The sequence below is a fragment of the Equus quagga genome, chromosome 8 (assembly GCF_021613505.1).
Source record: "Equus quagga isolate Etosha38 chromosome 8, UCLA_HA_Equagga_1.0, whole genome shotgun sequence".
Taxonomy (NCBI): Eukaryota; Metazoa; Chordata; class Mammalia; order Perissodactyla; family Equidae; genus Equus; species Equus quagga.
In genome coordinates this window covers 101,886,805-101,900,456 of record NC_060274.1, presented here as the reverse complement: position 1 = coordinate 101,900,456, position 13,652 = coordinate 101,886,805, and the positions used below count along the sequence as shown (strand labels likewise).

General features: G+C 37.0%; 1 protein-coding gene across 1 annotated transcript in view; it reads right to left on the bottom strand.

Annotated features, from left to right (window-relative positions):
- Nucleotides 1-734: 734 nt before the first annotated feature.
- KCND2 (potassium voltage-gated channel subfamily D member 2) overlaps nt 735-13,652 on the bottom strand; it is a 452,568-nt gene continuing 439,650 nt past the window's right edge. Inside the window, exons 3-6 of the mRNA XM_046670223.1 lie at nt 8,635-8,730; nt 6,849-6,941; nt 2,819-3,066; nt 735-1,138 (exon numbers count right to left, since the gene is read on the bottom strand). Coding sequence (XP_046526179.1) covers nt 961-1,138; nt 2,819-3,066; nt 6,849-6,941; nt 8,635-8,730 — 615 coding nt within the window. The 3' untranslated portion in view covers nt 735-960. The remainder of the gene's footprint in view (nt 1,139-2,818; nt 3,067-6,848; nt 6,942-8,634; nt 8,731-13,652) is intronic.

The following is a 13,652-nucleotide window of genomic DNA, read 5'->3' as shown; positions in this document are numbered from 1 at the left end:
CAGGAACAAAGAATGCAGTGTCACAGCAATACAGTGGACCAAAGAATATTACTGAAAAACATTTATGGCACAAGAGTTTTGGATTAAAAAGTTATCTAAAACCTGGCCACAGCAGAAGTTTTTCTACAGAGTGGCTCTTACTGTATCTATGAACATCTGGAAAGTACAACAACGAAAAATTCTGATCCCTGATACAACAGGTATACAATGAATTATTGCAGTTGTAACAGTATCTGGGTGCAAGGTAAAATGACAACTAATACTGAACTATCCGAACACTTTAGATTTACTAATGAGCATCCCCATGAGAAACACTGCAGTTCTAAAAGGAGTTTATTTGCACAGCCCACCATGGAACATGAACAATCAGCTTGTTGTAAGTGCACAGAAATTCTCCCTTTCTACAATTACAGTTTATCATGCCTATTCTGAAGACAACATAAGGAAACTGAGATCACTGCTCCAAAGAATTCTAGCATGCATTATGATGGTTTCCTTCAGTCAATACAAATGTGTTGTATGAGTTTTTTTTTCAATATGTAATAATCTTCATCATAGCAATGTTCATGGTTTTAACAGGAAAAATTTTTATCAAAATGTTTTCCATATTTTTTTTGTTTTGCATTCAACTGGAACACTGTGTTCAAAGATTTATTTTATTTATTTTATTAAAAAAGAGTTCTGGTCATAAGAAGCATCAATAGGAGGCATTTCATTGTGCTCATTCACAAAGTCAAAGGGCCACAGACTATTCCTCTGTATAACAGGTCAAACTCTGTCTAGAAATGCCATTTGGTGGTTTTATTTCCATCCTCAAGTTTGGAAGCGTTGTTTTGTGTCACTACCAACCTTCTTGCTTTGCCATTTTCATCTGCAAAAGGTTTATTGTTTCTTCCTTCTTCCACATTGAGATTCTTTCCACATCCAGGGCTCAAATTCTCAGACCTGATTCCCATTGTCTTACAAAGCAGACACTCGGACAATATTTCCTCCTGAGTACTCAGGGGACTCTGGCCTGTCGTCTCCTTCGGGGGTGGTGACTGGTGGTGTTGGGATGCTTATTATTGCTGTAGTCACATAAGGTTGTTCACAGTTTAGTTTAACACACTCCTCCATTTTGGCATTTAAACTGGATCGGCTGATGAGGAAAAAATAGATTGAAGAAATTAAGTTATTTACTTAAAAATTTTTTTCCCTACAACTGAGGAATATGTTTTCATGTTTATAAGTAACAATTTAAATGTCTAAGAATGATCACCATGATTTAAAAGAAAAATGAAGCACCAAACCTTAATATATGTTAAAGCAGACGCTATTCAGGTCATTAACATTAAATAAATGTCTAAAAGTCAGTTTAATTTGGTCCGATCGTTTTTCTCAATGTGTTTTCTATAAAAATGCAAGGAAGGGGATCAGGCAAGTTTTGGAAAACCTGGGTTGAATAAAGTAAAATAGGTTTCTTTAAGGCAGGATCTCTGAGAGGTTTGTTACTGTTATAAAATGGATAGACCGTGTAGATATACCTCAGTTCTTTTGACCACAGAATCATTTTACTATCTTGTCCCCGGGATACACAATGCAATTAAAGCTCTCAACTTAGTGAAGGCCAAATGCTAAGAACCCAAAAAAGTTAGCGTTTACTAATACTTCAAGGTTTTCCCAAGTGGTATTCTTGCACGAGTTTTATTTTCTTTGTAGGGAGGGGGTAAAAGGGAAAAGGTCAAGGAGGGTATCAATAGGAGCTTAAAACTAATAACTAACTTTATTTTCATGAAAATCGTAATTAAAATGTTTATGTCCTAGGATTTTCTCTCTAAATACTTCTCCATTTTCTACTTCGGTTTGGAATGGATGTAAAACAACAAAGAGGTACAATATCTTAGAGACAGAAATCTTCCATTGCTTCAAAATTTAATATTCTGGTCCCAGAGATATCTGATTTATGTAAATCAACATAGCCTGCATTCAGAATTGCATCCAGGTTTTCCGCAAAGATTGATGAATATGAACAAAGAAGCAGCTCTGAATTAATGGATTGTTAATGTAAAAATATTTCTATTTAATTTGAGGAACAAAGCAAAATTATTTTGGCAGAAATAATCTTTTTAATGACTTGTATAGTTTAAAGTACTACTTTTTCTTACAAATATGTGTTTGTGGTCAAAACAAATAGCAAATAAAGGGAAGCAAAGGAAAAATATCAACAGAAGAATTTCACCGAAATTGTCCATAAACCAAGCAAAGGTGGATGATTTTAGCATTTCACTTATTTTTTTTGCACTGGATTGATTTTTGTGTTTGTTGTGGCCAAAATACCTTTACGATCAAAGCTGTGCATTATTTCAAGAGATTTGAGTAGGCATAGTTTTATTTTTCACTGTTACACTGAATATGTTGATATATTTTTAGGTGCTGTTGAGTACTGTTCAATCATATCAATGTCAATCTAATTTGTCTCATTTAGTAGTGTTGACTATCATTTCAGGCTACTTGCATTTACATAAGGGGCACTTGAGTAGAGATGTGTCTGCTCAAATAAAAAAAAGTTGTGGTGTTGAAGAGAGAGAAATCTATTTGCGTGTGCCTGACCATCTTATCATCTTTCTACTCTTTTAATACTGATACAACTCCTGCTTTTGACTATTAATGAATGTGACAGTAGATCCATTTTCCTACTTGCCACAGATCAGTTTTGTCTCATTCTAAACCCTAGGAGCTAGGATTTACACACCACAGAGGTAGAGACATGAGTGCAGGTGGAGGTATGCTCTGGGAGCCAGCAGAGGCGTGCGCCCACACACAGATTAACCTCAGGTACCTGTTAGATAGTGGGGTTCTCTCCACACATCTGATCTGAATTGTACTGAGTTCTTGCACACTGCCTCGGTGGCTTCCTGATACGTTGGCATTTGGGATGCGGAAGGTTTTTTTGTGTCGTCGTGAACAGCAAGTGCTGGTGACTCCTTGTTGTGAAGAGAGAGAGGGGCTGTGACTTGAAGGACGATTAACAGTTGCAACTTCCATGCAGCTTTCTTCAAAGACTTGTTCATCCACAAACTCGTGATTCTGTTCCACAGTTGTAAGAAAATGTGAAGAAAGCACAGAAACACTTATTAACTTTTAAGAAGGAAATGAAAAGCTTTATTTTTAGAACTCAAATGTGCCCACACACATTTAGACTATCTAATGGGTAACTACTACCATTTTCATAGTGATTGGAATATCAAAGCCACCTCTTGTTGGCATCTCTGCGAAAATAAAATCTGTTTAGGTAGATCTCTACACTGATGTACACAGGCTGATTTAACATCCATTTATAGACTAACTTTATCTTGAAATATCATTTATTAATTTACACATAAAATCTAGGAGTTATATGCTAATGAAAAAAAAACCCCTTAAAAATGAATATAGATAATACCCACAGGGAATGTGTAAATCCACATTTGCTTTATTTTTTTAAACAGATTTAAGTTATAGAAAAGGGACTATTTTAATAGAATGCCTTAAGTTAGATTGTCTGTTATATATTAGCAAATATTTTCACATGGGATTGAAAACATTTTTTAATTAGAAAATGAGATATCTAAGACACTTCCCATTTCTTTAGGTGCTCCTATAAAATTCCCAGGAGATAGAAAAATATGGTGTATTTTAAATAAGTAAAATACATTTGTCTACAAAATGTATCTCCTTATGTTTGACCCAGAAGGGGTCAGCACTGAACTTCTGAGGTTTCCTTCCTCGTCTTTGTGATAGATCACGGACTGTACTCATGATCTCAGGCTGTATTCAGAGTTCTTTTAGCCCAGAAGCGAACAGTGATGGACATCATTTCACATACCACACCTTAGAGAAACAGAGTGTAAATTTTGCTTTTAATATAGTTAATAAAGAATTGCCTCCTAAAATGCCTATGCAAGACTTTTACCTCAGAAACATAAGGGAAAACATTTTTGATTTGAACAATTAGAGAATGACTTGAATTACGATTTGTGTGTGGGTGTCAGGGTGGGGGTGGCGATAGTCTTATAATGGAAGGCTTTGCACACGCCCAACTCCACTTAACCATGTCTCATCCTAAAATATTAGTAAAACAGTTGAAGCAATTCACTGGTTAATAGGAAATAGATTGTTTCAGCTATTCATTTTGTCATTTCTTTGCTGAGACAAGTGTTTTGAAATAAATGAAACTTAACATTCCACTGTTTAAAAGTCCAGAGAATAATATGATGAGATAAGACAGAATTTCATGTAAAATATTAAATTTTATAGAAAAAATATAGCTCACAAAGGATTCACAATCCGTTTTTTTCTTTTATAATGCACATTTCACATACATAATACAAGTTATAATGCATGAGATTCTAGTTTATCTCATCAGTGATTGGAAGTGAAGAAGTCGTTCTGTTTCTGGTTACCATATATTTTTGTAGGTAGCTCAATTTAAACTATATTAATCGGTGTTAAATAATTTTTGATTTAAAAAAAGGCCTAAATGGGAAACAGTAAAAAGGTGAAAAGGAAGGAGAAAGACAAGGATAAATGAATCCGAATATTAATGTTATCATTTAACTTTCTAAGAGTTATCCTAAGTTACGACTTTATCTTATGTTATAGATCTTTATTTAAAAATGCAAATATAATCACATAACTACCATGTTTAAATCCCCCAAATAATCTTCCATTTATTATAAGGTAGAGATCAAAATTTTTGACGTGTCTCCAAAACCTCGTATTATCTGGCCACTGCTTTCCTCTCCGCCTCCTCGTGTGCTATGCTACACTCTCTCATTCTGACCACCCTCAAATTCTTTCACTGCCTCTGAGGCCAACTTCCAGGCTTCCTCAGGTGCTTACATCACCTTTCAGTTCCTTCATTTCTTTACCTACCTAGCTCCTGGTCATCCTGTGGGTCTCAGTTCAAGTTCCTCCAGGAAGCCTTGCCTGATCCTGTACCCTCCTGGCTCCACCATCCTTGCCCTGCTCCACTGTGGCCCCATTACTGTTTCTTCCTCTGCCCATTAACCTTCTCCAGTAACGTCCGTGTGTTTTGTCCCATATATGGAGGCTCCACTGGGGTAGAGGCCACACCTGATTTCATGGTGTATCTTTGGTTTGGCTCACTGTCTGGCACATAGTAGGCACGTAGTACATATTTGTTGAATGACTATACAGGTAAATGAATAAATAAGTGAGCAATATGTTGGAATTGAGAATACAAATATGCATCCCTGCTGAGTGAGTGAGCAGACTTGATTCAAATATGGTGAAAGGTTTGCTCTGCTCTGGGGTCACAGACTGTGATCCCTTTTGACAAGACAGCTAGGGAATGGGTGCCTTTGCTAAAGAGGCGGTCCAACTGAGAGCTTATAGGAGGAGAAACGCAGACTCGATCCTCAGCCCCACAGGGCATGCCAGTGATTAAATGTGCCATTTTTCTTATGAGAACAGCTAGTTTTTATTATCTATCTCTTGTGATTCATGCCTGTGAATGAGAGAAATGCTTATATTCAGTTATTCTCTATTTTTTTGTTATTGCTATTGATAGTCCCTTTATCCAGACGTCAGGAACACTTGAACTTATTACTTTTTTCTGTTTAATCAGCATTTTAAGAATCATGGGGAAAATGCTATTTTATAGGACTTTCAGTCGGCTGTAACAAAACAACTTTCCATCTGCATTAAAATGATTTTTTAAAACAACCCATCAACTGGGAGAAAATATTTGCAAATCATATCCGATAAGGGGTTAATCTCCATAATAGATAAAGAATTCACACAAATGAACTACAAAAAACCAAACAACCCAATCAAAAAGTGGGCGGAAGATATGAACAGGCATTTTTCCAAAGAAGATATACAGAAGGCCAATGGGCACATGAAAAGATGCTCAACATCACTAATCAGGGAAATGCAAATCAAAACTACACTTAGATATCACCTTATGCCCCTTAGAATGACTGTAATCACCAAGACAAAGAACAACAAATGTTGGAGAGGTTGTGGAGAAAAGGGAACCCTCATCCACTGCTGGTGGGAACGCAAACTGGTGCAGCCACTCTGGAAAACAGTATGGAGATTTCTCAATAAATTAAAAATAGAAATACCATATGACCCAGCTATCTCACTACTGGGTATTTACCCAAAGAACTTGAAATCAACAATTCAAAGAGACGTATGCACCTCTATGTTCACTGCAGCGTTATTCACATTAGCCTAGACGTGGAAGCAACCCAAGTGCCCATCAACTGATGATTGGATAAAGAAGATGTGGTATGTATATACAATAGAATACTACTCAGCCATAAAAAAATGGTGAAATTGTCCCATTCGCAACCACAGGGATGGACCTTGAGGGCATCACGTTAAGTGAAATAAGCCAGACAGAGACAGACAAACACCACATGATTTCACTCCTGTGGAATATAAACAAAGATACTGACAAAGAGAACAAATTAGTGGTTACTGGGGGAAGCAGGGTGGAGGGTGGGCACAAGGTGTGAAGGGGCATATGTATACGGTATATGAAAAATAATAATGTACAACTGAAATCTCACTATGTTATAAGCTATTATAACCATGATAAAAAAAAAAACAGTTTTTAGACTAGAGTTATGGGATAACCACTAAAGACAAAAACATTTTAAGTCAGTCTCTAAAATACTTTCCAAGTTGAAATGTCACTACAATTTTTCAAAGTAATTTCAAATATTGTGGGTTTTTGTTTTTAGTATATTTTCCAGTAACACAGACAGTGAAATCATGCTTGGAAGCATTAAGTATTCACAAAAGCAGAAGGCATTATGGTCTGAGTACAGGGGCGGCCAGTCCTGCCATTGCCTTACCGTGGTTTTTTCCAGGCAGTGAAGCAGGTGGTGGTGCTGGGTTTCAAAGCTGGAGCCCGACTTGCTAACAAAGGCCTGCTCATCCTCGGAGGACTGTTAGCACAGAGAAGACAGAAGTGCTTTCTATTTTATTTGCAAACAATGAGAACCTCGGCTACACATTTCTACAGAGATCTGGCCTATTTCTTGAGATCAAAGGGCAGCATTTTATTTTTTTAACTTGACAGGGACAAACGTGCAGTTCCTTTTAAGTTTGATAATTAGCATTCACATTTTCGTGAAATTGGTGGTCTGGTCTTTTGGACTTGCCTGCCTGAATTGAAAATTTAAATCTCTTTTAATCATTCAACTATCAACTACCTTTGAAAGCCTGGAAGCCATTACTTTTGGATAGTAAAATTTAATCTAGTACTTAAAGAATCCTGAAACCACTATCCTGCTCACCTACATGAAAGCTATTTTGTACGTAAAGATGACTGGAATCCTAAATATTCAAGGAAAGTTTTGACATAAAAGTAAAGTTTCTCAAATTATATTTCATACCATGTGATCTTTATAACACCGAATGGTGTTTCTTCTCCATTAAGAAATAAAACAAGACATCATATAACCCACTACCTGCACCTAAATGAACTTTAAGGAAGATTTAAGTAATTTTGAAGTAAAAAATAATTAGGTATTTCAGTTACTGAGAATTTTTGACCTTTCCCATGTAAAAAGGGTTCTGGACCCAATTCCAAAGTGGGGAGAGGTTTCCCCCATTCCATCAAGCAATGCTCTGGACACCAGCTGGGTGTCTTATCATATAACGCAATTCTGACACTACCTACCTGGAGATAGTATCATATTCTATAGGTTAAGGGCTCAGTCCTATGAGAGTCCCTCCCACCCACCACCTTCAGATACCAGTCACAAGCCCAGGTTGTTACCTGTACTTCTGACAGATTGGGTATAAATCAGAGGTTCCCACAACCCTCTCCTTGAGTTTGACTGATTTGCTGGAGCAGCTCACAGAACTCAGAAACATATTACTTACTAGATTACTGGTTTATTATGACAGGATATAACTCAGGAACACCCTGATGGAAGAGATACATGGGGCAAGGTATGGGGAAGTGCATGCAGCTTCCATACCTTCTCCAAGGGGACCACTCTCCCCAAACCCCCACCCATTCACTAACCTGAAGGCTCTCCACCACCCTTTCCTTTTTGGGTTTTTATGGAGGCTTCATTATGTAGACATGATTGATTAAATCATTGGCCAATGGTGATAGAACTCAATCTCCAGACCCCTTCCCCTTCCAGGAGGTTGGGAGGTGGGACTGAAAGTTCCAACCCCTTAATCACATGGTTGATTCTTCTAGCAACCAGCTCCCATCCTTTGGGTTGGCCCAAAAGTCACCTCACTAACATAACAATAGGCTCCTCTATAGCTCTCATCTCTTAGGAAATTCCAAGAGTTTAGGAGCTCTTCCAGGAATGAGAACTAAATATATACTTCTTATTAAAAATCACAGTATCACACCATGTTTACATGAGACCCTGCAGAAATAGTGGCCAATCATGAATGACAGTCATGATTCACTGGCAATATTTCACAGCTTAGTTTCTAACCTGCTATAGCCAACAAGACTGTTTAGGGTGAGGTTATTAAAAAAATGACACTTTTGTGGTTTCAGTAGCCATCTTCATAATTACCCACAATAAAACTGTATGGTTAAATAGAACTAAATCAATATTACACCAATAAATTAAACATTAAAAACAGCGAAGTGCTCAACCATACCTGAAGCTGATTACTGAGTAAGCCGTTCCGTTTGCTCTGCATGTAAGCATTTGCACTTCCGCTTTTGGCTGCCCTGATCCTGGCAAGTCTGGCTTTCTACAGGAGAAGAAAAACGAATGTTCTGTTAATACTTATGAATTGTTTTCTTAAATGAGTGAGCACACTCCTGTATAATCCTAATATCAGCATATATATTTTTTAAAGTACATCAGCTTTTCACATGAAACTACTGAAAATTAAATTTTCACCATTTGAGGGCTTTTAGTTACCATTTATCAGTAAGGTTGATTAACTGCTTTGCAGCTGGATTAAGCATTTAAGAACTGTAATTAAGTCTTTACAGTAAGATCAAGTTATTTCACTATCGTTTCTATCAATTGTGTTAAGAGAAAAATAGTGATATAACTTTACTTACATTTTCACTTACCCCAATCTGAGTAATTTAATAAAATGAAGACCCAGCAAACAGTTACCAACTCCTTTTCGTTTAAACTAATGTCCTTTATAAAATTAGTAATTAAGTTCCAGGAGCCAATTGCCCTCCTTTCTTCCTTCCTTCACTTCCCTCTCTTCCTCCCTTCTTTCTTTTTTTAAAAAGATAGTATTCAGTTGTATCTGCACCCCCATATCAAATTTTATTTTTGTAATTTTTGCTATATTGACCAATGTCGATCCCAGGCTGAACAATATGGGCTCTCTTAAAAAATCCCTAAGTTTATCCATTTTGTACTGGCACAGGTCCACACAACAGTACGCTCAACTGATTTCTATTTCACTCTTGAATTTGTTGAAATGAAGAACACAGTGAGCCACTTCAGAGATATTTGTAATGTTATTTTTAATTTTTAAAGAATTTATGTATAGAGAATGTTCCTCAATTCAGAGGGTTTAGCGTGGTCACTTAAATTGTTCACAGTTACAGTGAGGTCACCCAAATGCTATTACTGAGTAAACTGACAGTTCAGCCATATTTCTGATATTCCATTCTACTTTAGAAGTGCTGGTGTCTCTCTGCCCTAAATTGTCATGAAGGGAGTCTGGTTTTCACCTCCTGGAGAGCACTATTTTGGTGACCACTCTATTTGTACCATGCATATCTAAGCAAGCGTATGTAAGGAAGCAACTGGGATGGCTTGGATAAGAACTTGCTCGTAAAATTACCCTACAAAGACTCCTTTCCCTTTCTAAACAACCCAGATAAATACTATCTTTAGTCTCTAGTCCTGGAATGTTCTTCATAATAAAAATTTTTCAATTATCTTGACTTTCAAAATGGAAAATGAATATATATCAGACAAAATTTCAATACTACAGAAGCATGTGAAAAACAAGGAAGTCTCTCTGGACGCTGGAGCTGCCCTACCCTTATGCTTCATTGGGAACCACTGGTAATGTTTCCAGAGAATCTTGCCAGAAACTTTTGAGGCATATAAAAGCAAGTATATATATATATATATATATTCATATATATACACACATATATTTTTACTCAGTTGGGAGAACAGCCCTCACTCTTCTGCACTCAGCTGTTTTCATTTAATGCAGTTTGGAACTCCCTCCATATCTACATATTTAGATCCACCTCATTTGTTTATGGGTATATAATGTACCACTCTATAAATGAAGCATTATTTATTTAGCCAGAGCACAATTATTATTATTATTATTATTATCATTACTATCATTTTGGTGAGGAAAATTGGCCTGGAGCTAACATCTGTGCCAACCTTCTTCTATTTTGAATGGCTTGATGAGTGGTGTAAGTTGGTGCCTTGGATCCGAACCCACCAACCTCATGCTGCAGAAGCAAACTGTGCAAACTTAACTACTACACCACTGGGCCAGCCCCAACAATTAATTTTTTAAAGCAACTACAATTAATTTCTTTAAAGCATCTTTTGCTACTACATACAACGCTGCCTGCTTTTGGTACTGCATCAACATCACAATGAGCTTATCTTCAAGATAAATTTCTAGCAGCAGAATTATTCCTGGATCAAAGGGGGTGTGTGTGTGTATGTGTATGTGTGTGCTTTGCGGGACAGGTTTCCCCAAACTTCCTTCCAAAGTAGTTGTGCCAAGATGCCCTTTCACCCACAGCATTTGAGAGGAGCACAGAGACATCGGAAGCTCTCAAAATAGCATTCAGATATCATCTGGTTTCAACTCCACCCCTCCTCTCTTCCTCCGAGAATTTCTTCTTCCTGTGTGCTGATTCCAGGTTAAAATAATACTTTGTACAGAGATCATATTTATAAGTGATGGGAAAAATAGACAAATTTCACTCTTTGTTGGCAGGATAATGTGTAGATCACTCAAAATACTGAGATGATACAAGAGAGTGAAGTTGGAAGGTAGAAAATTTTCAACTTCAAAAGCTCTCTGTACAGCCAAGATTTCAGGCCAGACTCAATAAAACAATGGCAAGTGACAAGCACATTTGGAAATGACTTAGAATTGACGTAATAATCCAGAAATAAGTAATTTAAATATACAGTTGGTTTCCAGAAAGAGGTTACTGTGAAAGTTCAGTCCTAAAGTCTCATTGGTCTCCTGGAACATTCAATGCCTTTTTTGGTTCCCTTCCTCTCCCAACTTTCCCCTCCAGTCTCCTCTTCCTTTTCCCTCTCTCCCTCTCTCTCTTTTTCTTTCTTTCTTTGCAACTCCTGCATGTAATTATATTGCCTATATCATAGTTACTTGTTTCACCTATGTCATTCTCCAAGCATTTAACAGCAATATCAGGAAACATTACTTTCTTTCATAAATGAGACATTTATATTAACCCAAAATACTGTCCAGCAAAGGAAAATGACATCTATGTATTTCCCATAATGGAAAGCCTACATATGGTGGCAGCCACCACCATAGAAGTAGTTCTAAGCTTAGAGAAAAAGCAGTTGTTTTAAAGACAGAATAGCCATTTTGCTGAGTCATGTACTGTGTTAGAAAAAGAGCCTCCCATCTCAATTTCAATCTCCACTTTTCTTTCATTTTACTCCAATACAATACAAGTTAATTGGTTTAATTGGTCTTGTGGAACACCGCACCAAATGTCTGTTTAATGCTAGCCTTTATGACCTGTGATTACATCTTTGGTTCCAGTAGATAATTGAGGGAAATTCTTTTACAAAGATATTTTAGAAAATCTGTTTACTTCTGACCCACTCAGAACAACAATCTTAGCAACTCTGGCTGTGTAACTGGGAGGTTAAAAGAAAACTATCTACTAGTAAGAAAACGTATTCCTTCTAGCCCCCCACCCATAGCCCTGTAGGAAATACAACTTCTTGGCATGGCCAAATACTAGTAAATATTATGGAAATTAGAGTAAGGTCTCAGTAAATACTTTATCTTAGCTATATAGAAAATGGGAGGTTTCTAAAATTTTAATTAAAAAATATTGCCAGTGTACAAAATAGCTTTGCAGTTATTTTCAAATTCTTCATCTGCCTTGAGAAATGCTGATGGTGTTGGGGAAAAATTGTTTGTCTCATAAGCCATTTTTCCTGTGCATCCCAATTCTCCATAAATTCATTTTTTTCCTTAACTCTCTAAACTTAGCAGGGTTTCTCAAAGTTGGTTCCAAGGAACTAATAAGTGTTAGGAGTAAAATCCAAGGCAATCAAATGAAACAAAGAACTGGTTCTGTGGTCAAGAAAAGTTTGGGAAATGGTGAGCGGTTAAACAAGTTTCTTTGGCGTTGGATTCCTTACAACATATTATAGTGTAGATGTTCATTGTGAAGATGAAAGAGGAATATAGTATGCAATTTTTCTCAAACTAATTTGACATGGAACCCTTTTATTGTGGAACATTCAGAGACTAGTATGCAGTGCTTTTTAGCAAGTAGGTTGTTTTTTAATTGCAACAAATGACATTATATAAACTTTACAATGTATTCTCTGCAACAGAGGCTGAGGAGCCAATCAAAGAAAGATGTATAAGCCCCAAACCATTGAGATAATGATTTTCTTAAGTGAGATCCATCTCTAAATGAGGTATAAGGTAGATTGAGAGCAATTATTGGACCATCCAGCTACCAAATCACAAAATATTTGCAATACTTTTGAAAAATGAAGGTATGATAGGCACACTTAAAAGTGAGGTAGAGAAGACCTTTCTCCTTTGTAATATGAGGCAATTCCTTACTCCTCAAATATCAGCCCACATACCCCCTGTTCCACCTCTTCTGGAAATTTTACTTACACTTGTTTCTTTCATTTAAGGTTTAGTAAAATGCCTTATGTGGAGGTAGCATATTAAGCTTTTAAAAATTTAAGGAACTTATTGGAATCTTTCCATTTGCAAAGGAAAATAGTTTCCCTAGAAATGAGACAAGTTCATGCCCAATAAAAATAAAAAGAGAGATGAAGGAAGGCAGTGGGCGATAGTGCCAGACTTGCAGCTCTATAGCTTGGTTACTCCTGGACGTGGCAGTGCTGGGTAGAAACAGTGCTGAGATTTGGGTCAGTGGAAGGGACTCTGGAAGGGTCAGTGGAATGAGAAAGCAACCAGAGGACTCTAAGTGGGAAAAGGTGAAAAGTAAAAGAGAATGTAGGAGGGTGCCAGAGACAAAATCATCCTTCCCCATATTGTTTTCAACTGGTCCTAGGAATGTCCACCCTACTCAAGGATGGAAGCCACTGTGAAGGCGAACAAGATCTCATTGTTCATGCATTCATTCTTTCACTCATTACACAAATATTAACTGCCTATTTCATGCTGGGCACTGTCCTCAGTACGATGGAGGAGAGGGACAAGACAGTGTAACACACGATAATAGAGTATGCACATTATTATGGGCAAAGAGAAGAATGAGCAACTGATGGTGTCCATACCACTCAGAAAAATATTCACAGAATGGGTGATATTTAAGTCTTGATGCCTCAGTTGGAGATTGCCAGTTGGCTTCACTCAGTAGTGAGGGGATGGAATGGAGACTTGAGAGCAGAGGTAAGTAATTCAATAAGACTGAAACACAGAGTGCATATGGAGAAGTATGAAATGTGAAGATT